A 26,996-nucleotide genomic window follows, 5' to 3' on the forward strand; every position below is an offset into this window, starting at 1 on the left:
CTCGGAGTTAGGAACTTACGAGGAGCACTTGAAGGCAGCATACGTTTCCCAGCCGGTATGTTCACATTTTTACGCCTTCTGCTCGTTTAAGGTGGTTTCCATGCTCCAGACACGGCAAACGTAGCGCACAGGTAAATGATAGCTTTGTTGGGCATTGTTTCTTTTTGCTTATCAGACTTGTGCTTTAGTCCGCTGTAGGCTACAATCGATTAGATAGTCAGTAGAAGCGATATTCCAGCCACACGTAAAGGCTTTGCACTAATCGTGACATATTGACAGCTAGGCCTATTCACAAGTTGGACATTTACGATGGAGTAGACAGTCACTGTTTTAGTCTTGATGTGAGCTGATGAATAATTCATTCAAGGGCGGCAACATGGGTACAATTACATCTCACTGCCATTCTCTAAAATACAGGCATTACTACTACGTTAGAAAGCATGGCAGCTATTAATCATCGTTTTAAAATGAATGATCACTTAAGCAATAGGGTTTTCTGTATGTGTGTGTAGCCATGCAGCAGTCATGCTTTCCAGTCTTTCCAGTCACAGAATATTCATGCATTTTGCAAGTGCTTGGGTTACTTTGTGTTTTTAAAGGGGACATCCACCCTTAAACTGAATTCACAATTGACAATTAACAGTACACAGGATCTGATGTAATTATCCCCCTGTGCTGTTAAACCTGGATGAACACCAACACAGAAACATGGCTTGAATGTTAGAGGAAAGGGGGATGAGTGAAAACGGGTACGTCCTTGGGGTTATTAACTGAGCAGCTCTCATCACAGATGTTTCAGTGAATTGGACACCTCCAGAAGGCTCAACACTAAAATTCTGGCTTCCCAGAACCACTCTGTACCGGCTCTCCGCACTGCTCATGCTGAAAATCCAGAGGCACTCATTTTTGGATGTCCCGGAAATAGGCTTTGAGCAAATTTTTGATGACGTTTGGTACTTCAAATGCTGCTCACATAACATTGTGTGATACTGAGCCAAATGCATTTTCCAGGTTTAGAAATACAACACGGACATCTCTCTTCTTTCGTTTGGCTGATTGAATTGAATGCCAAATTATGCTTTTGTGTTCTAAACACCCCAAAAAGCACGGTATTGCTGCTTTTGGCACAGATGTGTCAATTAGCTTGTTCATTTGTAAGTAGTAGCTGAATACCTGGCTATACTGGCAGTTTTACCTGATCAGCAAAAGACCGGTAATGTCCCAAAGACACTTTCTCTTGCTGCTCCATGGACGCTGATCTTGTGGACACTGTGACAGCACCCATGTCATTTGTGTCAGGGATATGTGCATGTATTAATACTAATAATATGATATTTTATTGATTCCTGTGGGTAAGTTCTATTTTCAGTTGCCCCCCTCTACAGTGAGGTCAGAGGTCAGGGTCCACAGCACCCCGGATTCAGTGTCTTGCTCAAGGACACTTCAGGAGGGCAGATGCTTACTAACATAGGGGCTTGGCTTGAACCCTTATCCTCTGGTTGAAGAAACAGCCCCCTCCCTCTCCTACCACCCCAACACCCCCGAGCATGCTGACGCCATGAACACAAATTCTCAAATTCTGATTGATCTCGTCAACATCATAGGAATATAGCGTTCATTTTTTGGGTGGTGGATTTTATCTTTAAATATTGTTTGCTTGTCAGCGATATAGATCTGTTCTTCAACTCTCTTGTATCTATATAATATGTGTGTGTGTGTGTTGGTGTGTTGAAAGCAGGGGCGACATGACTCTGACCAGAGGATCTTTCACCTATGCCAGTGGGGAAGAGTACCACGGCGAGTGGAAAGAAGGCAAGACAGTCCCCCCCTTCTCTCTTTTTAAATGAAGTTTGTCTGTCAGCCTCACCAATTCAGATACTGAGATTAGACGGGCTTTCACTGGAAGCATTATACATCCAGCCTTTATATGTGTCTCTAAGACATCATCTAACTCTCTGCATGTGTCTCTCTAATGCGGGTTAGTACTATCAGTGATCAGGGATAATCTGAGCTGAGTGAAGGGCAGTGAAGGGGGACAGAGAGATTGGAAAAATGCATTCTATGTTTTGTACAGATAGTTTGGATTAAGGGTGAGATTTGCTAGATATTCTTGCATGTGACAGTGCTCAGGTACCAACTCATGATAAAATAGTATATAGATATAATGTATATTTACTGCAAAAGTAATTGCAGGTGATCTGTGTCAAGAATTCATAACGCAATGTTTTTCCTTTTGTAAAATAATTATATTTTGCACAAATACCTTTACACTAGTTTACATCACTACAATTACATCGACTTCTAATATTGACTGTCATCAGTGTCTCACATGGCCTCATGTGTGCACTTAAGGAACAGGCAGACCATGACCATATTTTATAAGAGTTTAAATGGAAAATCTCACAGCCATTACTGGGGAGAATGAAAGGAAGAGCGTCGTCCATTAGCAACGGTAACAGCTTGAGTGAGTGAATCTCGTGCCATTAGCTAAGGTAACAACCTCCTCTGCCCGCTTAAGGCATTGGTGCTCATTAAATCATCAGCCCAGGATAAGACCAGGCGTTTTACTTACCAGCTGGGAACTCTAGTGTAGTGAAGTGTCTTCATTTTGAAAGTCTTGCCTAAACGTTACATTGTTGCACATACAAAGTGCAGTAATGTGCAACGTGATTGTTATTTTTCTGCATCCATGGTCATTCATTTTAAGTCAGTTTTAAGTTAAGTTCACCTTTTGCTAATATAGAGACACGAGAAAAAAAAAAAAGTCTGAACACCAGTTGTAACTACAAATCCCTGACGCACCATATGTCGGTGGATTACTGCCAATGAACGTACATGTAGGTATGCATACTAAAAAAGTGAAATTATTCTGTGAAAGGGAAATATCTTGTCAAGGTTTTCACCTGTGGCAAAGATTACAAGGAAGTTTTTACTGCTTTAGCACATACACACACACACACACACACACACACACACACACACACACACAGTGATGCTATTGACATACAAGCTCAAGCTATTAAGCCAAATCCTAATTAGCTAGCATTGGCAACCCATGACGAACACAGCCAGATTTACCAGCTCTGGCTTTGTCAAATCTTCAGGATTAGACTTTGGACTCTTTTAGGAAATCTTAGAGGAGTGCTCCGTCAGCTGCTGTTGGGAAAGCAAACCAATCAACCCACAAGGAACTACAGCATCCAATGATTTTTATTTTGTATTTGACAAGTGTGTGATTGGTGATGATTTTCGGCAGCTGGTAGGTCACTACAAATGTTCACACCATTTTAACTGCCCATGTTTTCCTGCACACTTAACAATCAATGGGATTTGAAGTTGGGTTGTATTTTTCCACAACTTCTTCTAGGTGTAGCAACTGAGGGTGCGTGTTAGTTCTAGCAGTTGCCTAAAAAGGGTTCAGGCACATGCATTCTGACATGGTTAAGCTTCAGCAGCTTCATAGGCAGCAAGGAGAGGAACATACATACATTCCTTGCATGTTTTTTACCGTCTAGATCCCAAAGTAGAAATCCCTGCTAAAAAATCTGGTGGATTAGAGCGCTATAATTCCCACCGCGCAGGAGGCAGATGGGACTCCTAATTCAGTAGTAAACCTTTAGCTGACAGAGGGGGGGGGAAGGATACTTAAATCCCAGCACGTACTGACTCATGTGACATATGTAGCGGCTTTACAGTATCAAGTGAATATGAAACCCTGAGTCGCATTGCAGGTTGAAATAGCATGCCCTCCACTCTGATAAATGATCTGATCAGATGGTAGACCCATACATGTATGTGTTACATACTATTACGAGAGATTAATCCGTAAGAGGCTGAGTGGTTAGATGAAGCACGATGACGCCCATGTGTGGAAAGGACAGTCCAGGGGCAAATGGAAGGAAGATCTTTAGGATTGACAAAATGACCGTTGGCCTTGAAAGGATTTGTTGTGTTTCACGCCTCAGTTTGAAGTTTCAGCCACAACAGTCTGTCGGTGTGCGTCTCTCTCAGGTCGGAGGCATGGTGTTGGCCAGCTCAAGTTTCAGGATGGAACCTGCTACATGGGCCAATTCGAGAATGGACTCTTCCATGGTTCTGGTGTACTACTCTTTACAGATGGATCGAGGTGTGTGTGTGTGTGTAAGAGAGAGAGAATTTGCCAAATTTCACCGGCACCACACCTTTATTAACTCTTTTTTTTCACTACATCAGGTACGAGGGAGAATTTGCACAGGGAAAGTTCCAAGGTACAGGAGTCTTCAGTCGATATGACGGCATGAGGTTTGAGGGAGAATTCAAAAGCGGGCGTGTTGAGGGATACGGTAAGTCTGTCTGGAGCAGCTCATCCGTCACGATGTTTATTTTGTCTCTGTGTGTCTGTGTGTGTGGTTGCTCGTTGTATCCTTCATCCTGTGCCTGTCTCCGCACCTTCAGGGTTACTGACGTTCCCAGATGGTGCTCATGGTGTCCCACGAAATGAGGGTTTGTTCGAAAACCACAAGCTGCAGAAGAGGGAGAAGTGTGCGGGAGTGGTGCAGCGGGCGCAGGCTTCGGCCTCCAACGCTCGCAGTCTGGCACTATGACCGCCGTGACCCAGGAGGAGACGTGGTCAGGGTTCCAGCACCTTCCAGCAGGGCCTCAGGGATGTGTACTTGTATACCCCCCCACCCCCCACCCCCCTCCAGCGCCTCTCTGCGCCTTTCTCTCTTTTCTCTTTCTCACTTTCTCTTGTCTTTCGCTGCATCTTCCTTGCTCAGCCTTCACAGCGGCTCGGAATGCACCTCACACGCAATGTGACGAAACAGCGGATTTCTGTATGACTGTTTTGAAATGCACAATGCCCTGAAGCACACCGTTTTACTGAAGAAATCATGCAAGCAGCAAATGCTGCTGCTGTTTTTCTCTCATTCTGCTTCTTGTCCTCATAAACAGTGTCTTAGTGTATTGCTGTAGGATAATTAGCTTTCTCTCATTTTACTGACTATAAGGGAAACCTCGTTACCACGTTGTTGCACATCTTGGCTACTTTAAAGACAGGTCCTCTCCTGCATTAGCTGAGAGGTACAGTTCTAAGTCTGTATGTTGGAGATGATTAGTCACTACTTAGATAAATTCACTTTTGACAAAAAATGCTGCAATCCATCACAGCAGAGTGATACTTTCTAATATCTCATCTCAATTAACAGTGCTGCTGCAAACTGTATCATTCAATGAATGCATTTTACGGATGGTATTTTTGCTTTTAGAAGATCAATTTTCACGTTTGCCTTAAAGAAGATTTGGTGAGGGAGTAACGGTTTAAGAGTGTCTCAAAATCAATAGATGCTCATCGCCCTCTCTTGCCCCCCTCCTCTTCATCGTTTGCCCTGAGGGGGAGTAGCAGGAGGGAGGAAGGAGGTCTGTCATCCTAATGAAGCTGAGGCGCAGTGGTATGTTTGAAGATTGCCTTCACACTAAGAGACACGCTGCTGAGCTGATGACGAGTCACAGTTCCCATCACTCACGAGTCCAGCTCTCCTCACTCCAATAAAGCTCTCCCAGTGGAAATCATCGGGGAGGAGATCCGACTCTGCTGGATAATTGTCACGCATCTGACTCTGTGCAAACTGAGGGATCTGGTTCAAAGGACATCCTCACACCTGCTAAATAATCATGATAATGATGAAAAAAATGCATTGTTTTAGTGACATAGACCTTAGTTGAGGCAGCTGAATGAAAGAATGGATAAATCAGATAAGTAAGAGTATTTAATTCCAATTTATTTGGTTTTCTGTGAAGTGTATATTTATCCAATGATAATGATAGTGTTTGTACTGACTTACCAACAATACTCTCCTACTGTTATTATTGGTCATTAGGGGCACATAATGGTTTGGAGTTATTTATGACAGTGTAGTTGGGTATTGTGAGATGTTAAAAATTTAGTAACCATGACAGCCAATCACAGCTATTATGTGATACCAAATCAATTCAGTGTACTTGAACAGTTAATAGGCCTTACAGAGTCTTTCTTCGTAGACGAGGCTTGTCTAGGGTTGCCTCTATAGAGCCTCAACCAAAGACAATCCACTGATATTATAGGTAAGGGAGCCTTGGGTTTATTTAATCTGTCATCCATCCAGCGTAACATTTGTTATTCCTTACAGTTGAACAATAAAGACAAATCAATAAGGACAATCCCCTGGGCCTTTGTGGTGTAGAAAACCAAAAGGCCAGAAGATTGAACAGGGAATTAGTATGAGATTCCATTGTAAATATTCCTGAGGCAAAATGGAAAAAAAAACCCACAAATTTTAATTTTCAGCCTCTGCCGCTGGATTCTTGCAGCCACTGGTTTTCATCGTTATATTCTCGGAAGAAAAAATCAATAGTCAATATTGTGGGCCAGTACTGTTGCTTGCTTTGAAGACCCCCTTGATACTGCAGTCTGCTGCAGTGTACAATCAGAGAAACTGAAGAGAATATTAGACACAGAAAAGCAGACCTGTGCATGCTTCAGTCTACAACTATCCACAAGCACATGACGATACTTGATGTTTGCTGTGAAGTATGTACAAAGTGTTTGATATGCCGTATTTCAAAAAAATGTAATGGGATTTGTCCTTTCCACTATGTAACTGACAGCACCTGCTCAAGCCTTCTTTGCCTACACACTCCTGCCTGAATGGGATGGAATATACTAGAATCCAACAGGAAAACAAATGGTGCTTCAACAGCGTGCCTGTCCGGACCTTTCACCTGCCTGGAAAATAGCATTACCATGGTTACCTTTTTTTGCTGTAACAATATAATGTTGCTTTGAGTGCTCTTATAGAAGACTGCTGCACAGTATCTACTCATTCTCTTGAAATAGGTCTGATTATGTATCACATCGGTGGTAAAAGGTTGACGTGTTTAATAAAACCTTGTGTGGAAAAAGGAGCATCTTTGTTAATGGCACAGCGCTGGAATTGGTACTATGAGTAAATAGTTCAAATTGAAAGGGTAATGCAGCCATTTCCGATGTTCCAACACAGAGGCTGAAATGCAAGACATTTTGTAGGAAAGACTACTGTTTTGTGGATTAACAGGTTCCTCTGGTTTGGCTGCTACACTGCATTAAGTAGCTCCCTCCTGCTCTCCCCTCCCCCCTCCCATTCTGCAGCGTACCCCAGCCCGCAGCAACATGTCAGCACAGCAGCTACTGTTGGCTTCTCATGGAATTGGAAGTAGCAGAGATGAAGCTGTAAAACATGTATGAACCCAACCAAGAGGAGAGAGGAGAAGAGAGGAGTCTGTTTTAGTGTTGCAGTTTTTCCATCTCATACATGAACCCTGATGAATGATATTCTTGTCTGGGGTCAGTTTGACAGAATGGGAGATAACACAGCTGACATGTGATATGATTAAGTCCATAACTGTTGACATGACCCTGCTGGTAACAGGAAATATGGTGTGTGGCTGATATGTGATGTGTTAATCTATAGCAAACACTAAGGCTTTTAACAGAGGATTAACATGACTGCACGAAAAAAAAACAGTATTTTACATTTACAATATGAGAAATAATAAATAGAGCAGCAGCACAATATTTGCTGAGCAGGATGTGCTGACAATTACATTCTGTATGAATGATGCATAATTACAAACGGCATATAAACAAGCACAGTGTGAGCAAGGAAGCAAGTTGTTGGTTGTCCCAAAGTGAATGACCAACCTCCCTTAGGAACATTTGAGCCACTGATGATAGAGGGAAAATATGTCCACTGAGCTCCCTTGAATCCCTGACTTTACTGGGGGCATACCAGCCATCTCTGCTATCCTCGGTTGAAGTCTCAAATACAATGCTACTGTGTGTTCTGGGCTTGCCTGTAGCCTGTATAAAACAAGGAGCTCTTCATGTATATTCAAATGCAACTTCTCTACAGCACGATCAATTATAATACTATGCGGCTTAAGGAGGCACCGTAGATCAGATATGAAACATAATCTCAAGCAGTCACCATCCACGAGGGAGCTCTGCAGATCATAAAGCTCTTTAAAAGGGAATATCAAAAGCCAACGCATGGCAGAAGGTTTGAGGAATTCAACAGCGCTTCCCTCATTCATAGGAATTTTGACATGCTTTTTTCTCCTTTTTTTTTTTAAGCTAAGCAGATCATCTTGAATCAGTTGCATCCAGGCTGACATTCTCCAGTGTCAGAGTTCACACTAATCTCAGAGCTTTAACAGCCATGCCCTAGAAAGGCAGATTTTTTTTTTCACTTCATGCCTATAAGATGATGCATACTCAAATACGATTTACACAGACCTACAGTGGAATTACAGAGTGTAAGTATTTTGAGAAATCAGGATCTAGTGAACTATACGCTACGAACCTGGGACCATTTTAAGCAGTTACCTTGACAATAGATCACACAGTCATAGAAAGTGAGAATGGAAAGCTTTGAGTTTTCATTGTATGAGCGTCTCATATGCACAGTATTGTTCTTTAGCTTTCTGCTGCACTGATCACTCCTCTCCTGCCGTGTTCTCAGGCGGCACCAGTCCCACCTCCTTCAGCTGCTCCAGTCTCTCCAGGGTCTCCATGGTGTCAAACTGCCACTCTTTCACCTGCTCCACCGCCGTCACTCTCTCCTGTAACACACACTCACACAGTTAGCACTGTTCCTTAGCAACGCGGATCATATAGAGAGATATACTGTGGAGTTACACCTGCCTATATATAAGCCACAGCATGTATTCGCCTCTTATATTTAATCAATAAGCACCGTGCGGCACCATCTTCACGCTACACCAGACTGTACAGCAGGTGTAAAAACTCACATGATTTTTGATTTTTGTGTCTGCTCCTGCAACTATGAGCAGCTTCACTATCTTATATCTGTTGAGACGCACTGCATCGTGCAGGGCTGTGTCCCCTTCCTGGATATGGAGACAATCATGATATATTAATGACAGAAATGAAATATGGAGATGATGAAACGTATGAAACACACTGCAAAGTTGCTGCCTACCCTGTCCCTGGAGTTGATTTTGACACCGCAGGACAGCAGGTAGTCCACAATGTCAGTGTGGCCTGTCCTTGTGGCCACATGCAGAGGAGTGCTGTACAACTGCAGGTCAGACGCAGACATATGCTAAGACTGGGTTGCACACACACTCTCTCTCTCTCTCTCTCTCTCTCTCTCTCTCTCTCACACACACACACACGCACACACACAGGACTATTATCTGAATATTACATCAGTATGAGACATATGCTCAGGTTCGTGTCCACACACAACCGCACACACAAATGCAGACACATGAACAAATTCCCACACACAGTCACCTTATCCCTAACGTTCAGGTCAGCCCCGTGGCTCTGCAGAGCTGTGACCACGCCCAGGCTTCCCCCTCTGCAGGCCCAGTGTATGGCCCTGGAGTCCAGCTGAAACACAGTAGGATGGCCCCCATCTCGTTAGCAGTGTTGACTCCAAACCTCTGGCTGGAAGATAATATGACCCAATTGCATCATCATTTAAAAAAAAAAAAAAGCAATACTCCTACATGTCTTACCCGATCTTTGAAGTGGATATCAGCTCCTTTTTCTAGAAGCTTTTGGACAACTGCGGAGTGTCCTTCGATAGAGGCACGATGCAGCGCCGTTCTCTTCAACTGGAGAGAGAAATACATTACAAGTACATTATAAATTATTATAAATATGGTAACACTGACATGCTGTCCGGCAAAGGGTGACCATTTGTTTTGAATGTACTGTTCCTGGCAGCAGGGTAAAATGTATCTGTTTTGCTGCCACACAGGGAGTGTATACCTCATCGTGGACATTAGGGTTCCCACCATCAGCCAGATATTTTTCTACCACTTTCAGTTCGCCCTGAATGGCTGCATTCATGAATTCTGCAGAATCCACAGGCCCTAACTGTCCCACACGCACAAACACACATGCAAACACAGAGGAGTAGGACAGAGAGATTCAATTATTATAGCTCTCTGTTGTACAGATGAAAATCAGGTTTCTGTAAGAATCCAGCTCACCACAGGCACTTCCACAGACACCCTGGATGAGGACTTTTTCTTGGTCTTCTTCTTCTTCCTTTTGCACAGCTCGGTGATATTCTCTGCTCCGCCCAGGTCCAAAATCTCACGACGTAGGTCTGAGGAGGTCTTCCTCACTCTCTCATCTGCCTGGGAAATGACATGGCCAATATTGAAGTACAAAAAGAACCATATGCCTGCCTGGATGGGAGAGGGGCTGTGGGCTTGTAAAGCAGAGGTGCCAAGTAGGCTAAGGGGTGTTGAGAGCAGGCAATGCTGGTGATAATGTCAAGCTAAATTCACAGCATAGTGCCATCTAGGCTTTGGTCATTTTATAAGGGAATGTTCCCAATAAACTACTGTTCTTGATAATTCATGTAATGACATGGGGAATTTGTCTTTCAGTAGCAAACTCTTCGACTGGAGGAGCAACTGATATCTCCTCTTTTTTCTGCCTTACCTTGATGTTAGTAAGTTGGTTGTTGGGTTCACTCTTCTCATCCTCCTCTCCTGATGTTTCTGTCTTCTGTTCAAGTGTCTGTGCCCTTGCCCTGTGACGCTGCCCTCAACAAATAAACATGCAAACAAAGATCAAATGAATAAAGACAACCACAAAGATTTGGATTTGGTGCACAATACCTGTCCCACTCCAGGTGAAAGGCTAAACATATGGTGGATAAAAACCCTTTGATCACCAGAAACATGTGTCTATAATAAGTTTTCATTGCAGCAAGCCATGGGAAAATACCTTGGATCTCTGCTGGATGAGATTAGTTGTAATAATGCTAGACAATAATAAAGGGGAACAGTCAGTTAGTATGGCAACAAGAAGGGACTCACAATATGACATTTGCAAAATATGAGGCAAGATTTAAGAAACACATTGAATCCCGATAACCTTTCCCCAACATCTTGATGCATAAAGTTCAATGTATGAGCTATGCAATGGAATAGGAATGTTATGTACATGCATTTTAATGGTAAAGCATATGGTCAGGAGTCAAAACTGTTAAGTCAACTTTAAGTAAAAATTCCTTGTCTATTTAATGTCCTAAAAATAAGTTTTATTGAAGAACTTCTGACAGTTAACGATCTGGTCAAGTTAAATGTAACTCAGGTCCAGCACATTAGGTCAGGATGGTAAACACAGTTAACAAGCTACAAGCTATTTCAGCATTAGTAGCTACACTGAGAGACCTTTGATTTGTGTCTGTATGTGCTGATCTTTTTTTTCAATGTGTCTGCTCATGGATGTTTTAATACTCATTGATGATTCTTCTTTAGGCATGGAGGCTTGACTTGTATGTTGACATACCTTATAGATTATAACAACCAATATAAAATACAGACCTATGTCATTATGTAAAATCCCTATACATATGCTGACACCAGTAAAGTATTTTGTGAAATAATAATTTTACCATGAATTCTGTCTCAAATAACATATGTTATAGTGTGCTATAAACTGCCAAAAAGCAAACAAAAACTTTCAAAATGATGAGTGTCTGCACATTGTGGTGATATCATTTAGTGATTGCTATTCTAAGACAGCCATAGTTAATATAAGGGATATTGTAACATAAATAGATTGTCATCACAAATGTCACCTTTGGCAGCACTTAGCAGGATTTCTTTCACCTACCTCAGCTTTCTTCTCCATGTCTGTTTTCTTGTTGGCCACATTAGTTGCCCATTGCACAACCTCCTCCATCCCTGGTTGCATGAATTGTTCAGAGATACACAGAAAAAAACAGGCAATACTATGATTTTGCAACAGCTGAAGGTTTTGTAACAGTTATTAATAATCTGGAGCGAGAACAAATAGATGAAAAGTGCCAGATAACTGGGTTGACTGTGAGTCTCTCTAAACAGCAGTGCTGCAAGTCCAGTGGTCTTAGGCTTCCTAGTTGGAATGTTGGGTTCATGGTGGGACATTGTGTCACCCCAGCAAACAGGTGTGTGTGCACTTTGTGTGTGTGTGTGTGTGTGTGTGTGTGTGTGTGTGTGTGTGTGTGTGTGTGTGTGTGTGTGCATGTATGTTTGTGTGTAATTGCTAGTGACATCAGCCCTACTCTCTCTCTCTCCTGCTTTCCCCCTCTCTCTCAGGCACACACACACACACACACACAGTCACACACACGTACATCCAACTCGCCAGGCATGTCACGCTCAGGTCATGAGCTAAGAGTGCATTCATTCCACATGGCTCCTGGTTTTACTCACTCCTGTTGCGGCAGCACTGCATACTTCAATTTTACAAGAGTACAGCCCTCATAAACACACTGTTTTGGGGGATTATGTTATTTATAAATGTTTCATTACTGTGGAGTGACACCTTGTAAATACCTACCTGTTTCATACCACACTGTCAATCAATCACTGTCCAGCTTTGGGAACTTGCTTTAAAGTAAATCCACACAAAACAAATACAGAAGCTTAACATTATGTAGGTGAAATATTCTCTGAATTCATGAATGTGTAAAGCAGCAAAGGCTGCGCACATGATCCATATGTAAAAGTCACAGAGCCAGGAAGGGCAAAACCACACTACAGCATATGATGAATCTGACTGAGTGAGTCAGTTTGGATATAAATTAAGAGATGGACAGTAGACTCAGTGGATAAAAATACACACCAATCAGAATGTGTGTGTTATATCAGACTGCATGGAAAAACTGTTACATGCTTATGTATGCAAACATGCTCAGATGGGCACATATTCTCCTATTCTCCTATTCAAAATATCAATAGATCCTTCAAAATACACATTAAGGGTCCATCCAAAGTTTCTTGAGCACACTCTGAACATTTTCTCTCACTTCCCATGTCTTGCTCATTTTCTCTGTTTTTTATTGGATGAATAGGCACACAAACACACTCCTGTTCATGTTAATGGTTAATCCATGTTATCGGGGGAAGAGGCAGAGTTCAGCAGGGTAGGAAGCAGCAGCAGCCATTTTAGCTGAGCAGAACAGGCATCTTGCTGCCTCCCTCTCCACCATGGAGCGCAGGTGAACAGACTGTTAACTATCGGCTGAAATCTCTTTCAGGCTGGCTGTGAGTTATTTTTGTTCATGTCAGTCAGCTTCATGTTCCTCTTGATTTGCATTCGAGATGCTTCAATCTGTAGTCACAGTTTCAAAAGACAGTGTTTGTTGTCTTTTCATATCTGGCAGTGAGAGAGTTTACAAGGTTCTTCCTCTAACCTTTAGAAATATTTGCTTTCGTGGCTTTACAAAGACAGTCTTTATAGTCTTTACAGTCATTCTATTTAAAGAGAAGCAATATCAGTTGGTGATATTTGTCTTGTAAAATGGTTTAGACTATAATTATCACCATGAGTCCATTAATGTGTGTGTGTGTGTCAGGTGGAGGTGCAGCTGCCATGGTGACGCTGAATCACCTGAGTGTGGAGGACCCAAGCGATGGCTCTCCGTTGCTGCCTGAGGCTACAGAGACTTCCACACCAACGCCTGTCATTCAAAGACCAGGAGAGGTCAGGAAGCCAGACTCCAGGGAATTCTTCCTCAGCAGGTACGCCTCTGCAGGTGTCTGTTTGTGTGAGTGTCTGTTATTTAAGCTCCTAGAGCAGCTTCATCAGTCCCCTCTCTCTCTCTCTCTCTCTCGTACAGGACTAAGAATTTGGCCCTTAGTCTGGTGCTGTTGACCGGATGCTACTCAGCTATTTTGATTCCAGCCTATCTCCCCTTGGATAAGCTGACAGCTGTCAATGACTACCAGCAGCCCAAAGATTTGGTATGGATGCATGTGTTTGCATCATTTTACATCATACTTTAAGCCTCATCCAACCTCTCTCGTCCCGTCTCTCTGCCTCCCTCTCCTCAGGTCTTACTGAACCGCTCAGCCTCCCTGCTGTCAGGCCCCTGTCAGCCTCGATGGTGTCTGGAGCACCTCAGGTCCCTGTCCTGCTCCGCGGGTCTCCTGGACATCCCTGTGTTTGTCCAGCAGGAGAGGCCCGTGCCCTGGGACCTGTCCCCTCCTCTGGGGCTCCAGGGCAGCGAGGAGCATCTGGCCCTGGCTCTCGCTTCTCTGCCCCAGCCTGGCCTGCCCCCCTCACTGGGGAAGGAGGGCAGCTGCAGGCGGTGTGTGGTGGTGGGCAGCGGAGGGGTTCTTCACAGGAGCCATCTTGGGCCCCATATAGATCAGTATGACATCATCATCAGGTATGTGTGACAGTGTCAGGGACAGACACAACTTGACCACTGTATCAACTCAATATAATCTATTCAAACAAAGCCAGATGATTTGTTTACATCATGCCATCACTTCATACAAATATTTTCTTCTTTGTCATCAGGCTGAACAATGCTCCGGTGCCTGGCTTTGAGAGAGATGCCGGCTCCAGGACCACCATCCGCCTGTTTTACCCAGAGGGAGCCCCCCACTCCCCTCATGAATACAGCGAGACCACCATGGTGGCTCTGGTGGTCTTCAAGAGCCTGGATCTGGACTGGCTCACCTCTGTCATCACCAAACAACCTCTGGTGGGCCCAAATCACAGGACAAATTGAAAACCAAAATGCGAATTACCATGAATTACCACTGCAACTCATGTATTTATTCAATGCCTCACTCTCATACGTCTCCTGTGTTCTGTTGGGTAGAGCTTCTGGTCCAAAATGTGGTTCTGGAGGGAGGTGGTGGATGATATTCCACTGAGACCAGAGAACTTCCGGATCCTCCACCCAGAGATTATTCACAAGACAGGCCAGGTCCTACAGACTTATACTGTGAACCAGGGAAAGGTCAGTTGTCCTTTTTTCATGTGGACACATACTATACTACTATATTATATTCTGTTACCTGTTGGATTCAGTCTGTCTAGGATGTAAGTATCTGTCAAGGATGTATCTCACATGTGCTTTGTCTTTTCTGTTAATTTGACCCAAATGTTCTATTTCTAGAGTAGTGATGAATCCTTACATTTTTATCCTCATGCTCTTGAGTACCAAATACCAAGACACAGTACTGATACATGAAGAATGATTCATTTCCAAAATCCTATATGCCTGTTGTGGAAAAAATATTACCTGAATTTCATCATTCAATATGTCCAGCCTATGAAGTGTTCTCATTTTGTCAACCAAGGACTTAAGTTACCCACTAAGAGCTGGTGTTACACTTTCAAAAAGGCGGACATCTGATTTTGGAACAAAACTGTCCTCTGCTGAATGGGTGATGTTTATACTGGTTGTAGAAGCAGGAAGATAAAAGAGCATTTTCTCTCCCCATGCAGATGGTGCCGACACTAGGTGCTAGCGCTGTGGTGATGGCTTTGCAACTGTGTGACCAGGTGAGCCTGGCTGGGTTTGGGTACGATATGCAGCATCCAGAGGCCAGGCTTCACTACTACGAGTCCATTCGCATGGATGCCATGAAGGCTCAGGTAAGTTTAGGTTAGGGCACCGTTTCAGCTCACTGGAACTCTTAAAAAATAACATGTTGGTGCAAGCTTTAAGATGGGGCAACAACCTCATGTATTGGTTCCAATGATTGTCTCATGGCTTCCTGTATTGATTACCAGGTGGTGCATGACATCAGTGCTGAGAAACTCTTCCTGAGGGACCTGGTGGCTGCAGGAGCTGTGACCGACCTCACAGGAGCGCTGTGAGTCAGCAGTGCAGAGGTTGATAATATAATGAACTCTACATGCACTCCTCCCTCTCACTGTGAGCCTGTGTGACGGGACCCCCACCTACCGCAGTATCCTGCTGGAAGAATGCTACACAGCGCTGGCTGACCTTTAAAATACATGCAGTCTGCACATGGTGCTATGAATGAGCAAATTAAATGACACGGTGAGAGAGTAGACAAGCTCATGATTGAAGAGAGGCTAACGTAAGCCTTTCTCCTCTGAATTCATCAAGCAGCTCATTACATCACCAGCTGTTCACTCAAGTACAGTAATTGTCATATGGATGAATAATTATATCATCACACATATGTGCACAGGAACATCTCAGTGATGGTGACTGGCTGGGTTTGGTGAAATGCACATGGTCAATGGTTGAACTGTTTCAATTTCTGTTTACAATGAATCAATAAAGAACAGAATGTGACACTTTTTATACTTTTTGTTTCCAAAAAAAATACATATTTGAAATGCAAATCAATATTGAGAAAGACATAATTAGTATTGCATGTTTCACTCTTATCAAAACTAACATGCTGGAACAAAACAGATGAGTGGTAAAGTCGTACTAGTCGTGACACCAGGAGTACCAGTGGCGAATAAATGTGCCGGCAGTATTAGCTTCGAAATCCATATATTACTAATAAATAGGAAACCAAACAATTCAAAAATATATTACAATTTACAAAACATTTAAGTGTGATACTGTCAAGAAAAGGTGTTAAAGAAAAGGTTTCGAGTGCTTAAAATCAGTCACTGTGGTAAGTTATCTTACCACGGATTTACAACCCAATAGTATGGAAGTATTGAAACATGGAATACATACATGTACATAACTGTACTGTAAGAGACATCATTAGGCATTTTCACACATGGGACAATATAAAATCAATATACTACAGTATATATGTTTTTTCTTGGCAATGCAACAAATACATGCCTTGGCCGCCACGGCTCAGTCCAAGTGTGTGGATGAGTCTACAGCAGTGGGTTTCTGGAGGGTTCCCACAGCTTGCTGGCCAGCTGTCTGCAGTGCTGCAGGATGTATTCGGTGGGGATGACCCCCAGGTGAACCGTCAGCAGCTCGTAGCACTTCACCACCTCGCCCTGGTGATTCTTGCTGTAGTACCGCAGCAGCTTCCTACAGGACACATCACTTTGTATAGTCTGCAATGCTCTCTTTTGGATGAATTACATGTATTTTTGCAAGGCGCAGTTGTTTACCTGTAGTAGTCCCAGGCAAGCATGCCGATGGGGGCGGAGTCATCAGGTAGGATGGGCAGCTCCACCGCCTCCAGCTTATAGCCCTGATTGATCAGATCACAGTCATATGATGCTGCGCTCTTGATGTGAACACCATTCCAGGGTAGTTAACTGACACTTTTATCACCGAATACTAAAACATCACATGTCAGTAACTTACAGTTTCATTTTCAAACCAGAGGAAGTAGCAGAAGTAGAAGTCTCCATCTCGCAATGTGACAGTGGAGTAACCCTTCTGGAGATAGCGGCGTGTCGTACTGACTAGACCCCAGACCTTCGGTACAACACAATACAGAGGAAAGACAGATGTTGCACATGGACAAAACTGTGAATGCAACATAAGAACCAACAATGCAAATACCTGGTCACTGCAAAGAGCAGCCTACACTGCAAACAAATGTCCTTCTAAACCACTCATGTAGTCTTGTAGTCAGTCTTAAAATCTTCTAAACTCTGCCAATGGGGTGAAATAACTTTTGTTTGTTTGGATTGTGGGAAAGTTGGCACGGCCGATTTATGGCAGGTTATGAAAGAAGGAACTCTGCACTTTTTACCAAAGCAGTTTCACTTGTTTCAAGAAGTGACAACATGTTGCGGTATGACAGATCACACCACTAGTATCAAGATAATGTCACTCGATTCAAGAAAACTATTGAAACAAGTTGGAAGCAGATGGAGTTACCTCATCCCAGTGGCAGATTTTCCCACTTGTTTCAAGAAAAATAAATTACTTGTTAAGACACTTTTGCAGTGCTTTTATCCATCAACCAGCCATTCAAGGCAATACTGAATGGCTCTAAGATGAGCACAAGGCCTGACCTTGCTTTTGATGAAGTGTGTCAGCGGCCCCTTCCCCAGCTCAGAGGTGGTGCGTTCTGTAATGTTGAGCGACGGGGCGATCATTTGGCCAGTGGATCGGTCCACACAGACAAAATGGATGAGGCCTGGGAAATCCTCCAGGTAAGTGAGAGTAACTAGGTCAAGATCAATACACTCAGGATGACAATGTTTAAAGCTTTCAAGTTCATCAGTTCTAGGCCTAATCAGTGAAACAGTTGCCTTGATCTCTGCCTATCATGCACCATATTTTGTTGAACCCCCTAAACTACGTAACTCTTACAGAAGAGCACTGGAGGAACTATATTAAGATACAGTTTTAATCTTGAGTGAAGCATCCTTAGCTATAACTGGGTGTATATCCGCTGTCCCCTGCTATCTAAAGAGATTGGACCCCAACATGGCATCCCAGGGAACAGGATTATTGAGCTGACAGGATATGACACCATGGTGATGTTTCTCTTGCTCTTCACCAACAAGAAGTCTTTCCAGTCCATCAGCTTCTCCCTGAGAGAGAGAGAGGGAGGGAGACAGAGAGAGAGGGAGAAAGAAGATGCACAGACAGACAATCAGGAACAATAAAGGATGCACATGTGGACTGTCTTGGTGCAGTAGGCGAATGAAGAGACGTCTTTTTGCTACGACCAGCTTTATATAGACAGCCTTATGCGACATAGCAGGTGTTATAAGATAAAAACACACATTCAAGGTGCAATAAGAAGTGAAGCGGGCTGATACACACTGCACCATAGTCTGAGCTCGTTCCTGCAGGCTGGGGGAGAGGCGCTGGGGAACGTCCGCTGGTCCAAAGTTCTCATTGAGGAAACACTGTCGGTACACGCCGCACAGCTGGGTCTTCATACTCTTACACCATGGGATCAGCCTGAAACAAACACATATGTACAGAATCATCCGAAGGCTCGCCCCGGCAGATTTGCCATGAGGCATCCCGGCCAGTAGAGGGCGGTGGCGGACTTACTCTTTGTTGAAGCCTGGTCCTCCTCTGGTGAAGGCACGGTTCTTGAACTCTGTCCACACGTTCTGCAGCTGAGCGGACTAGAGGGAAAAGAGAGGAGCAAACGCATATTTTCTTTGACGGTCCGCTGTAAAACTGAAAATACTCTTTCATCAATCACTTGCATTCCAATAACACTTGCACACACAGAACCTTTTAGCCATTTTGGGTGGGCAGGGGATCATTTAGATTAGGTACCTCTCTTTTTTTGGATCTTCAGTCCTGTTTTAAGTTAAGATGAGGGTAAATAAAGCACTTTCCTACAAAAAATAATTTAGCGGAGTGAAGGACTTTATGGACAATATAAATATACACACACCTGTATGTCACTGGGCCCCAGGACTTTGATGAACTTATCCAGTTTGCTGCGGAGGTCGTATATAGCAGGCTGGCCTCTCGTGGCAGCAGAACCCTCCTGGCCTTCACTTAAACGCTTCTCCAGCTTGGCAAAGGCCTCCAGGAACACATACACTGACATGGCCACTCCACTGCTGGGAATCTGAGACAGAGAGAGAGAGATGGTGGGGCGGTTAAACATGGGAAGATACTTAGATGCTATGAATATTGCATAAAATGGTACTAGTTAAACAAGTCGAGATAACTGTGTTTCTCTTCAGTGATGAGATCTAATAAAGGCATGATTACAGATGATATAAGTGTGCCCCCTGCTGGCTGTAAAACAATAAATTGAGATTGAGAAAGTGAGGGAGAGGGGAAAATGACTGAGGACTGTGTGTGTGTGTGTGTGTAAGCACGTGAATGAGCGAGTACCTACGCACGTGGGTGTATGAGGTTATCCACAAACCTTAGTGAGCAGCACTAGAGTGATCCCAGGCCACAGTGGCAGACAGTACATGGAGTGAGGCATCATGGGATAAAGGCCCTCCTTGAGCGAGACCTCTAAGAAGACTCTGCGTGGGGTTGAAGGGTCGGGGGGTGGAACCTCCAGAGTCTGCAAGCTGTCCTCTGCCATCTGAAGACACAACAGTCAGGTCTTAGTCCAGGGCAAAGGCACATGCTTGATTTCTTGTCAAGTATTGCAGATCATACATCCACAGCAACTTTTAAGGAAAGACGTTGAATCGCACTCTTACCTGAATGTCTGGGTCCACAAACTCAAACACAGGAGTACCATGTCTGCCTGGCTTGTCTGGTGACACACAAAAAAGGAAGACGAGTCAATGAAACACAGCTATACTGGCATACAAAAGCAGTAACTGCATGATTAAATGGCTTCAACTCTATTGGAAGATCATTTAATAACATTTCTGAGGATATTTTGTATAGTAAGTGTAGTCATGACTGTGGACTATTAAAACACGCACAAAGCTGTTTGCCTTGGTACAAATAGGAATAACCAAATACACAGACTCTGCACAACCTACCTGAACCGCTGGAGTCTCTGTCTCGGTCTGTAGGGGAAGGCTCTGGGGTGTAGAAGATTTCAGGACCGGAACCGGACGTGCTCTCCACATCCTCAACAAACACACATGCAAACACGCACACGAGACAATCAGAGAGCGCACGAGGCGATTAAAAAGTGTTCCGAGAGCGACCGTCAGCAATTCCTACCTCGGGGCCCGGGTCATCCAGGTCCATGTTGCTAGGATACATATTCTGTGCCATGATGATGAGGGCCAGCAGGTCTGAGGTGGCGAGCGTGCTAGCGTTGCGACTGGAGGGAGTGGAGGAAGGGAAGAAGAAAGAGAAGGAACGAGATAAAATCAAATAAAAAAAAAAAAACTCTTCAAAAATAGTTACAAATGAGAAGTGGATGTGCAAAGCATGAAAGCAAAGTAAGAGCAGTCGACATTATTTCTGGAACAAATTATGGAAGGGTTTCTGGAAACATCTCTATGGACCGTACCTGGAGTAGAAGGCAAGCAGTTTGGTGTGCACCAGAATGAAGGCGTGCAGCACCTCCTCCCCTGCTCTCTCCACGCTGCTGTTGAGCTGCTGCACTAAGCGGCGCTCCAGGAACTCGATGCACTGCTCACACAGCGTGGGGTGGATCAGCCTCTCCACCGCCTGAGAGGGGGAGAGAGGAGAGAAGTGTGGATGATGATTTCATGGCCGTCTGACGTGAGCGCTGAAGATAAATCATACTTGCCATGGCACATGTACACACTGGATTTTCAAATTGGAATGAGGAAGGAGGATTGCCGGAAAGTTGGCACGGCTGATTTATGGCAGGCTATGAAAGAAGGAACTCCGCAATTTCAAAGAAAGTTTATAAATCTCCCCATAAAATGATTGTGACTAATCCCAATATGGTCTGAAATGTTGGCCTTTTAAAGGGGAATTCCACCCAAATTAAACCAAATTAAACTCCTAAAATTTCCCAAGATTCCCAAGAAATCAACTTATGGGCTAAGATAAATACAGAATATGAAAAAAGTATTCTTAATGTGTTTTTAGGCTTTCTCCAATAATTACAAAGAAACAGAAAGATTAATTTGGTATGAGTATTTACTACTCTCTGCATGCACAATGACAGGCAGCCCTTAATTTAAAAAAAGTGACGACTACTGCTGTACACAGTGGTACTGCACCTCCACTAAGAAGCTCTGGTCATTCTCTCGGAGGTGGCTGTAGGTCTCCAGCAGGCTCTGGAGATGTTTCCACAGCCTGGCTCTCTGCTCCGTGTCCTGAGGTCGCAGTCTGGAGACAAACAACACACTTCATTAGGACTCTTAATATCCATCAGATACCACATTCAATTTAACTGATATGAGGCACACAACCAGGGAACATGACATACTCTTTCCTGAGGAGGTTACTGCTGAGGGTGACCATGCCAAACAGGACCTCGATCATCTTCTTCATCACATAGATCTTCCTCCTCAGATCATCCTCTCCCTCCTCCCCATCTCCATTCACAGCAATGTACAGACACTCGTCAAACTGGAATGGACACAAAATGCCCCGATTAGTTTGTATCTACCTACCCAAGCGCGTGAATAAAATGACAAATAAAATGAAAATGGCTGTACTGCACGAAAGAAAGTAACACGTTATTGTTGAGTTTCATTTTTCAACCCCGCTCACTATGAGCTCTGAAGGACTACATTAAGTGCGTGAGAAAGACCTGAGAGGCCAAATGGAAGTCGGCTGTTCAAACCGAATGGACGTGAAACATGTCAAGTGTTTGGACGACATCATTGTATCATGTGGTGCAGAGGGACAAAGCCTGGTTTCATTCCTTAACAAGACTCACATGAGAAAAGTGAAGCTTCACTGTAAAAGGGGCATTTAGATCACAATGCTTTGCTTTATACAGCACGGGCATTTCAGAAGGGATAGGGCCAATGGAGTTGACTGGTAAACCTGGGGTGTGTGTGTGTCTTCTCTCAATACTACCCCTCTCAGAGCAAAATCCTTTTTTCACTATGGACATGTGTCAGGACAACCTAGTTTTCTCGGGGTGGGTCATGTGTTACCTGGTGCAGTACATAGGTGTGGTTGTTTTCTGTGGTGAAGCAGGCGTAGCTGTCACCCAGCCGGTCCACCATGGTACTGCAGGAGATGATGATGGGAGCGAACTGAGTGTTGATGCTGTCCTCAAAGGCTGGAAGCTGATGACACAAACAGTACCAAGAAAAGCGGGATTTGGAGTTAGAGATCAGGACTTATTGACTGGACTCATAACAGAATAGTCTAAGGTTTACTGGAGGGCTACATAACACCTAAGAGACTTATTAAAATCCACATGTACAGTATCTGTTAAATGTTATTTTCCTCCTCCTTACCCTCTGGCCCTCCTCTTGGGACGCCCCATACTGCTCCTGGACGTTCTGCTGAAATTCTGGGTCAGTCCAGTAGAAGAGAACCTCGGCGCTCTCACTGGCTATCAGCAGGCACTTCATCTGGACGGCAGATGCACTCCTGTCCCGCTTCACTGTAGTGTCCTATTCACTCCAACCATTCCAGATGTGCAATGCTATAAAGAAAGGTCAAAAGCATTGAGAAGTAAAACAAGAGTAAAACAACCTTTTACCACAGCGGATGCCAGAAGAAGAAATGGATTTTCTAAAGCCCTGAATCTGGGGAGAGATTTTATGAAGACTCTGGGTCTGGAATGTTACAAGTCACAGCTGAGGGGGATCTTGGTAAAACCTTGAATGTCAAGGCAGAGAGGAAAGACAGAACTACTATCTGCCAACAGGGGATCTCTGATAGAATGATGAAACGGCATTCACTACGCAAATAATCCCCGATAAAATGCGTATTGCTTTTCTGAAATTCCTGCACTTGTATATCGGGAGTGAGTTGGAAAATCGGAGCAGCCACAACTTCAGGACCTACTTACAAATACACAGACTCTGATGTGACCGTCCCTTGTGCTATTTTGGAAGCGCACCTACATAGAAACCTCATATGTATGCTAGAGGAAAAAGATGGGTGAGAGCAGAGCTGGGCAATAACATCATTTATCGTCTTTCAATAGAATCATATTGGGATGAAATAATGATTTCAGGTTATTGTGATATACAAATCTATTGTGTAAATTATTGGTAAAAAAAAAAGCAAATACTAATTACATTTTTTATCATACTTTATATTACTATGCAGTTCAATGCGATGAGCATCAATTTAACATGGCTTTGCATGTAAGCAAATATCATTATATATCAATATTGATATAATTTCTTATGATTATCATGATATTAATTTTGTCCAGCTGTAGTGGGAGTGGGTTTTTCGTTGGGGTTATCAAGTTGGTATTTCCCACCACAGATGTGTCATTGAATACGACTCACAAGACCTCCAGAGGACTTATAGACTTATCCAAGCCAGTAGGTAACAGTAAGTTCAGGCATCCCAGAAACATTTCCCTCCACACCCGCTCTCAATGCTAATCAATTTATGTGAGCATTAAAATTTAACCATCTCTTAAGGTGCATGAATTTGCCATTACTGAAAAGATGAGGAAATTATTTTTGATTTGGGCCTACTTAAAATTCTGCCTTGTGAACACAGTGGCCAGTGAAGCAATTAGCCTAAAAGTTAAACTTTTCCCACAGTCCCTCGCCTTTTTACCTAAAATAAATGCTCTTTAGCGGCTCATATTTTATCTGTGACCTCTGGTAAGGTCACAGATACAACTGTGGGAGATTCCAGGACACTATCAGTCACAGCAGATATGGAGGAGCAGCGCTCTCACATTTAAAAGTTGCTGTTTTGTAGCTTCTATAACAACTGATGCCAGTTTTCATTTTCACTGTCTTCAAGAGGTAATTTTTTAGAAACATTTACATATTCACTATAAAGAATAGGGAGACTGAAGCACTGCTCGGGTCTTATTTGTAGGACTGATATCTGCAGGTGCTCTTTGGAAAAGTCTTTGGTTATTATTAAATATTTGGTTATTTGGTTTTAATCTTGCCATGCCCAAAGCCTAAAGGCCTTCAGATATTGAATAAATGGCAGATTGCCTTGGACTTTCTTTTGTGTGACTCCATGTCACAGAGGGCAATAACGTTTTACAAGGTAGAGTCATGCACTTTTCTTCAGTTGAGAATTATATCACCATGCTCAGAATGATTTGCATGATTTGAAAAACATGAAATTTAAAATCCCAAATTATCATTTGGAAAGCAAAACATAAACATGGAACCTTTTTGGTCTACTTTCACCAGCTTAAAAAGGCAGAAAATATTGTGACAGTGACACACATCATAAACATATATGGTTAATCTCTTAGTGGCTTTCAAATTCATGTGCACACAAGCATGTCCACACACACATACACACACACACACACACACACACACTGTTTACAGATTTTTTTTAAAATCCCTAACCACTCTCAAAGTTGCCCACGCCTATACTGACCCTTTTGAAATGTCTATAATTGGCATTTGAACTTCTTAAAATAATGACAACTTGATCTCTACTGTATGTAAAGTAATGGTAAGCTGTAAATGTACATACGGTAAACATCTATTGAGGTTTCAGCAATACCAAAGATTACAATGTTTGGGACAACTTTCTGCACTCAGACAGTTGTGATACCATTAGACAAGTACAGATCCTATTTGTACAGTCCCATGGCGCATTTGTAGCGATGCCATAGCCTACTGTAGGCTACAGTCCAAACAAATGAATAATTAGGAGTTTATATTAATGTGATCTTAACTCTCTGGAGCCGTTGCGATCCACCTTCACATTCCGGGTTTTACCTAAACCCCTACCAAAGTTTTAACTTCCTTGATCCGTACTGACTGTCCACCTACAGCACAGAGAACACATTTACTCAAAGAACTTATGTTACAACTTACTCCATGTTTTCTGCATCGGTCGACCCGGGCGTCTCGGTCCAATACGGCTGCAGTTCAGCATCCTGCGGACATTTTCACTGCGGCTCCTGACTGTCAGCTCGCTTCCGCGGCTCACACAACAAACACTACCGAGTCATGTGACATCAGCAGGGCTTCACGAGCAGGAAGCCCGCGGTGCGAATTTTTTTTTTTTTTTTTTTACCACAGATCTCGAAACAGATGGGATTTTCATGCCATAACGCAGATCCAATTTGGGGAGCGTCGGGCAAGACTGCTCCTGGATCAGTGTTTACAAATGGCTTTACTTAACGGCGGGTTGCCCTTCCAGGAGCTGATCACTGAGGCAAGAACAAGTCATGTGCCGGTGCCTAAACTGGGGCACATGACTCTGAGTCTGGATGGTAGACAATAGTTAGGTATTTGTGGAATTCAGCTGTAGGGTCGTTAGACTGAGATTAGAGTTTTTTTCTTCTTTATTTCTTGGATTGCGATTGGTAGACATGAATGTTATCCAAACAAAAGACGAAAAGGAACTATATTGTTATAACAAACTTTAACAAAATACTATATCATACATATAGCACAACAGAACTTTAAAATAACATGCAGCTATTATGCTATAGGTTGAGTTATACCACAGAAAACCCAATAGTAATTCCATTAGAGATCAAAAATTCCATACAAATTCACTATAGTACAACACACACAATAAATCCCTGTAGGAATATTATAGGGATGTTATAGTGATTTTCCATCAGGGGAACACCTTGCAGGAAGTATACATATCTGCACACACACACACACACACACACACACACACACACACACACTCTCTCTAGATTGTTCTCAGAGAATGCCTTGATGGCTACAACAAATCTGTGTTGTATCATAATATTCGGTGCAGAATGTATGTTTGGCTTCTGACATCCATTTGTTTGGGCAGAGCGAAGAAAGCCATAGTAACATAAATATTTATGTTTTATTAACCTTGCTTGGGTCAAAATGGTCCAAAATGCCAAGAGTTCCAAGTTGTGGGCCAAGGTCTAATCTAGTCCATCAGTTTTCTGGGGACCCAGCGTTCATGGAACTCTTATTTAAGCTGACTCCTGTATATACAGAGTAAACATCACAAAATCCTCAGTGTTTGCTAACAGGGCAAGGGGGCCTTGCATGTCTCAAAATGGATCACTGAGTATAAACAGGGCTAGGCAGGCCTGGGTAACAGTTACCTCCACTAAGGAGGCACTGTCACGCAGAAGTGGCCAGACACGCTGCAGTCCTGCTCAACCACAACACAATCAGATTTTGTCCGAGGAAGTGACGCTCAGCAGTTATTATCACAAGGTACTGGTTTATAAGAGCCAACGTTGGCCAAACAAAGCCATTTCCATGAATTGGCTTGATAAGATCCTGCTCAGCGCCAGAATGTCAGCAAGTTCACTGTTATTTGAAAGGCCTAGTTCGATGTAACCCATAGATATTAGTTTTGTCAGGTATTCCTAACCCATTCCTCAGGTCAGAGTCACTCAGTTTATCCACCAAACAACATAACTCTAATTCAAATATCCTGATAAAGACCTAGCAGGCTGAAATGTGTCGGCATTCCACTTTTTGAACTATTATTGAACTATCTGACTATTTACTTGACTTTCTCCTCCTCACAGAAGTGTGTCTTTTTCTGCAGAGGTCAGCCCTTTTCACTTCAGGTAATGTGGCTTTACCCTCCCACTCCGTTATTTAGTTCAGTTTCCCATAATAACGAGCACCTTGTTTTATCTTGTACACAACATAACTTACTTACTGACTGAGCATAACAGACCTTTATTCCTTTTTTCCATGACTCTGTTCTATTTCTATGGTTAGTAAGTTGAGTTATAGTTTAAACAGCCAATATTTGGATTCTGTGTTCTATATTTGTCGTTTTTTT

General features: G+C 43.2%; 4 protein-coding genes across 7 annotated transcripts; 2 read left to right on the forward strand and 2 right to left on the reverse strand.

Annotated features, from left to right (window-relative positions):
* Nucleotides 1-96: 96 nt before the first annotated feature.
* Nucleotides 97-6,902, forward strand: morn4 (MORN repeat containing 4). Of its 2 annotated transcripts, none has more exons than XM_071913979.2 (5): nucleotides 97-131; nucleotides 1,736-1,812; nucleotides 4,012-4,126; nucleotides 4,213-4,322; nucleotides 4,435-6,902. In XM_071913979.2, the coding sequence occupies exons 2-5, from the start codon at nucleotides 1,746-1,748 to the stop codon at nucleotides 4,581-4,583; spliced, it is 441 nt and encodes a 146-aa protein (XP_071770080.1). In that variant the 5' UTR covers nucleotides 97-131; nucleotides 1,736-1,745; the 3' UTR covers nucleotides 4,584-6,902. The 2 variants fall into 2 exon arrangements, with proteins under 2 accessions (XP_071770080.1, XP_071770079.1); XM_071913978.2 differs by having other exon boundaries at nucleotides 1,739-1,812.
* Nucleotides 6,903-8,490: 1,588 nt separating this feature from the next.
* ankrd2 (ankyrin repeat domain 2 (stretch responsive muscle)) lies at nucleotides 8,491-11,731 on the reverse strand. The gene is made up of 8 exons (XM_078288613.1): nucleotides 11,663-11,731; nucleotides 10,021-10,170; nucleotides 9,797-9,904; nucleotides 9,541-9,639; nucleotides 9,314-9,412; nucleotides 8,997-9,095; nucleotides 8,806-8,904; nucleotides 8,491-8,616 (listed from the first exon to the last, which is right to left on the reverse strand). The coding sequence occupies exons 1-8, from the start codon at nucleotides 11,729-11,731 to the stop codon at nucleotides 8,491-8,493; spliced, it is 849 nt and encodes a 282-aa protein (XP_078144739.1).
* Nucleotides 11,732-13,405: 1,674 nt separating this feature from the next.
* st3gal7 (ST3 beta-galactoside alpha-2,3-sialyltransferase 7) lies at nucleotides 13,406-15,652 on the forward strand. Its single transcript, XM_071904505.1, has 7 exons — nucleotides 13,406-13,554; nucleotides 13,653-13,776; nucleotides 13,867-14,204; nucleotides 14,339-14,525; nucleotides 14,646-14,786; nucleotides 15,278-15,427; nucleotides 15,566-15,652. The coding sequence occupies exons 1-7, from the start codon at nucleotides 13,406-13,408 to the stop codon at nucleotides 15,650-15,652; spliced, it is 1,176 nt and encodes a 391-aa protein (XP_071760606.1).
* A 448-nt stretch (nucleotides 15,653-16,100) lies between these two features.
* hps1 (HPS1 biogenesis of lysosomal organelles complex 3 subunit 1) lies at nucleotides 16,101-25,145 on the reverse strand. Of its 3 annotated transcripts, none has more exons than XM_071904447.2 (18): nucleotides 25,070-25,145; nucleotides 22,538-22,728; nucleotides 22,229-22,363; nucleotides 21,550-21,692; nucleotides 21,341-21,449; nucleotides 20,656-20,816; nucleotides 20,361-20,463; nucleotides 20,174-20,264; nucleotides 19,883-19,938; nucleotides 19,594-19,761; nucleotides 19,108-19,287; nucleotides 18,753-18,829; nucleotides 18,516-18,656; nucleotides 18,215-18,280; nucleotides 17,756-17,900; nucleotides 17,097-17,210; nucleotides 16,898-16,980; nucleotides 16,101-16,814 (listed from the first exon to the last, which is right to left on the reverse strand). In XM_071904447.2, the coding sequence occupies exons 2-18, from the start codon at nucleotides 22,652-22,654 to the stop codon at nucleotides 16,652-16,654; spliced, it is 2,052 nt and encodes a 683-aa protein (XP_071760548.2). In that variant the 5' UTR covers nucleotides 22,655-22,728; nucleotides 25,070-25,145; the 3' UTR covers nucleotides 16,101-16,651. The 3 variants fall into 3 exon arrangements, with proteins under 3 accessions (XP_071760548.2, XP_071760541.2, XP_078144864.1); XM_071904440.2 differs by having other exon boundaries at nucleotides 17,756-17,906; XM_078288738.1 differs by having other exon boundaries at nucleotides 17,756-17,906; nucleotides 25,063-25,126.
* Nucleotides 25,146-26,996: the final 1,851 nt, after the last annotated feature.

The sequence above is a fragment of the Centroberyx gerrardi genome, chromosome 15 (assembly GCF_048128805.1).
Source record: "Centroberyx gerrardi isolate f3 chromosome 15, fCenGer3.hap1.cur.20231027, whole genome shotgun sequence".
Lineage (NCBI taxonomy): Eukaryota > Metazoa > Chordata > Actinopteri > Beryciformes > Berycidae > Centroberyx > Centroberyx gerrardi.

Coding starts and splice junctions, on each gene's coding strand:
- morn4 (XM_071913979.2), top strand. CDS start 1,746: ATGACTCTGACCAGAGGATCTTTCACCTATGCCAGTGGGGAAGAGTAC. Junction 1,813..4,011: donor CCACGGCGAGTGGAAAGAAG/GCAAGACAGTCC, acceptor CGTCTCTCTCAG/GTCGGAGGCATGGTGTTGGC. Junction 4,323..4,434: donor CGGGCGTGTTGAGGGATACG/GTAAGTCTGTCT, acceptor CCGCACCTTCAG/GGTTACTGACGTTCCCAGAT.
- ankrd2 (XM_078288613.1), bottom strand. CDS start 11,731: ATGGAGGAGGTTGTGCAATGGGCAACTAATGTGGCCAACAAGAAAACA. Junction 9,640..9,796: donor ACCCTAATGTCCACGATGAG/GTATACACTCCC, acceptor TTCTCTCTCCAG/TTGAAGAGAACGGCGCTGCA. Junction 8,905..8,996: donor AAATCAACTCCAGGGACAGG/GTAGGCAGCAAC, acceptor CTCCATATCCAG/GAAGGGGACACAGCCCTGCA.
- st3gal7 (XM_071904505.1), top strand. CDS start 13,406: ATGGTGACGCTGAATCACCTGAGTGTGGAGGACCCAAGCGATGGCTCT. Junction 13,777..13,866: donor ACCAGCAGCCCAAAGATTTG/GTATGGATGCAT, acceptor CCCTCTCCTCAG/GTCTTACTGAACCGCTCAGC. Junction 15,428..15,565: donor TGGATGCCATGAAGGCTCAG/GTAAGTTTAGGT, acceptor ATTGATTACCAG/GTGGTGCATGACATCAGTGC.
- hps1 (XM_071904440.2), bottom strand. CDS start 22,654: ATGAAGTGCCTGCTGATAGCCAGTGAGAGCGCCGAGGTTCTCTTCTAC. Junction 19,762..19,882: donor TTGTGGACCCAGACATTCAG/GTAAGAGTGCGA, acceptor TTGTGTCTTCAG/ATGGCAGAGGACAGCTTGCA. Junction 18,830..19,107: donor TGGGGCCCAGTGACATACAG/GTGTGTGTATAT, acceptor TTTTCCCTCTAG/TCCGCTCAGCTGCAGAACGT.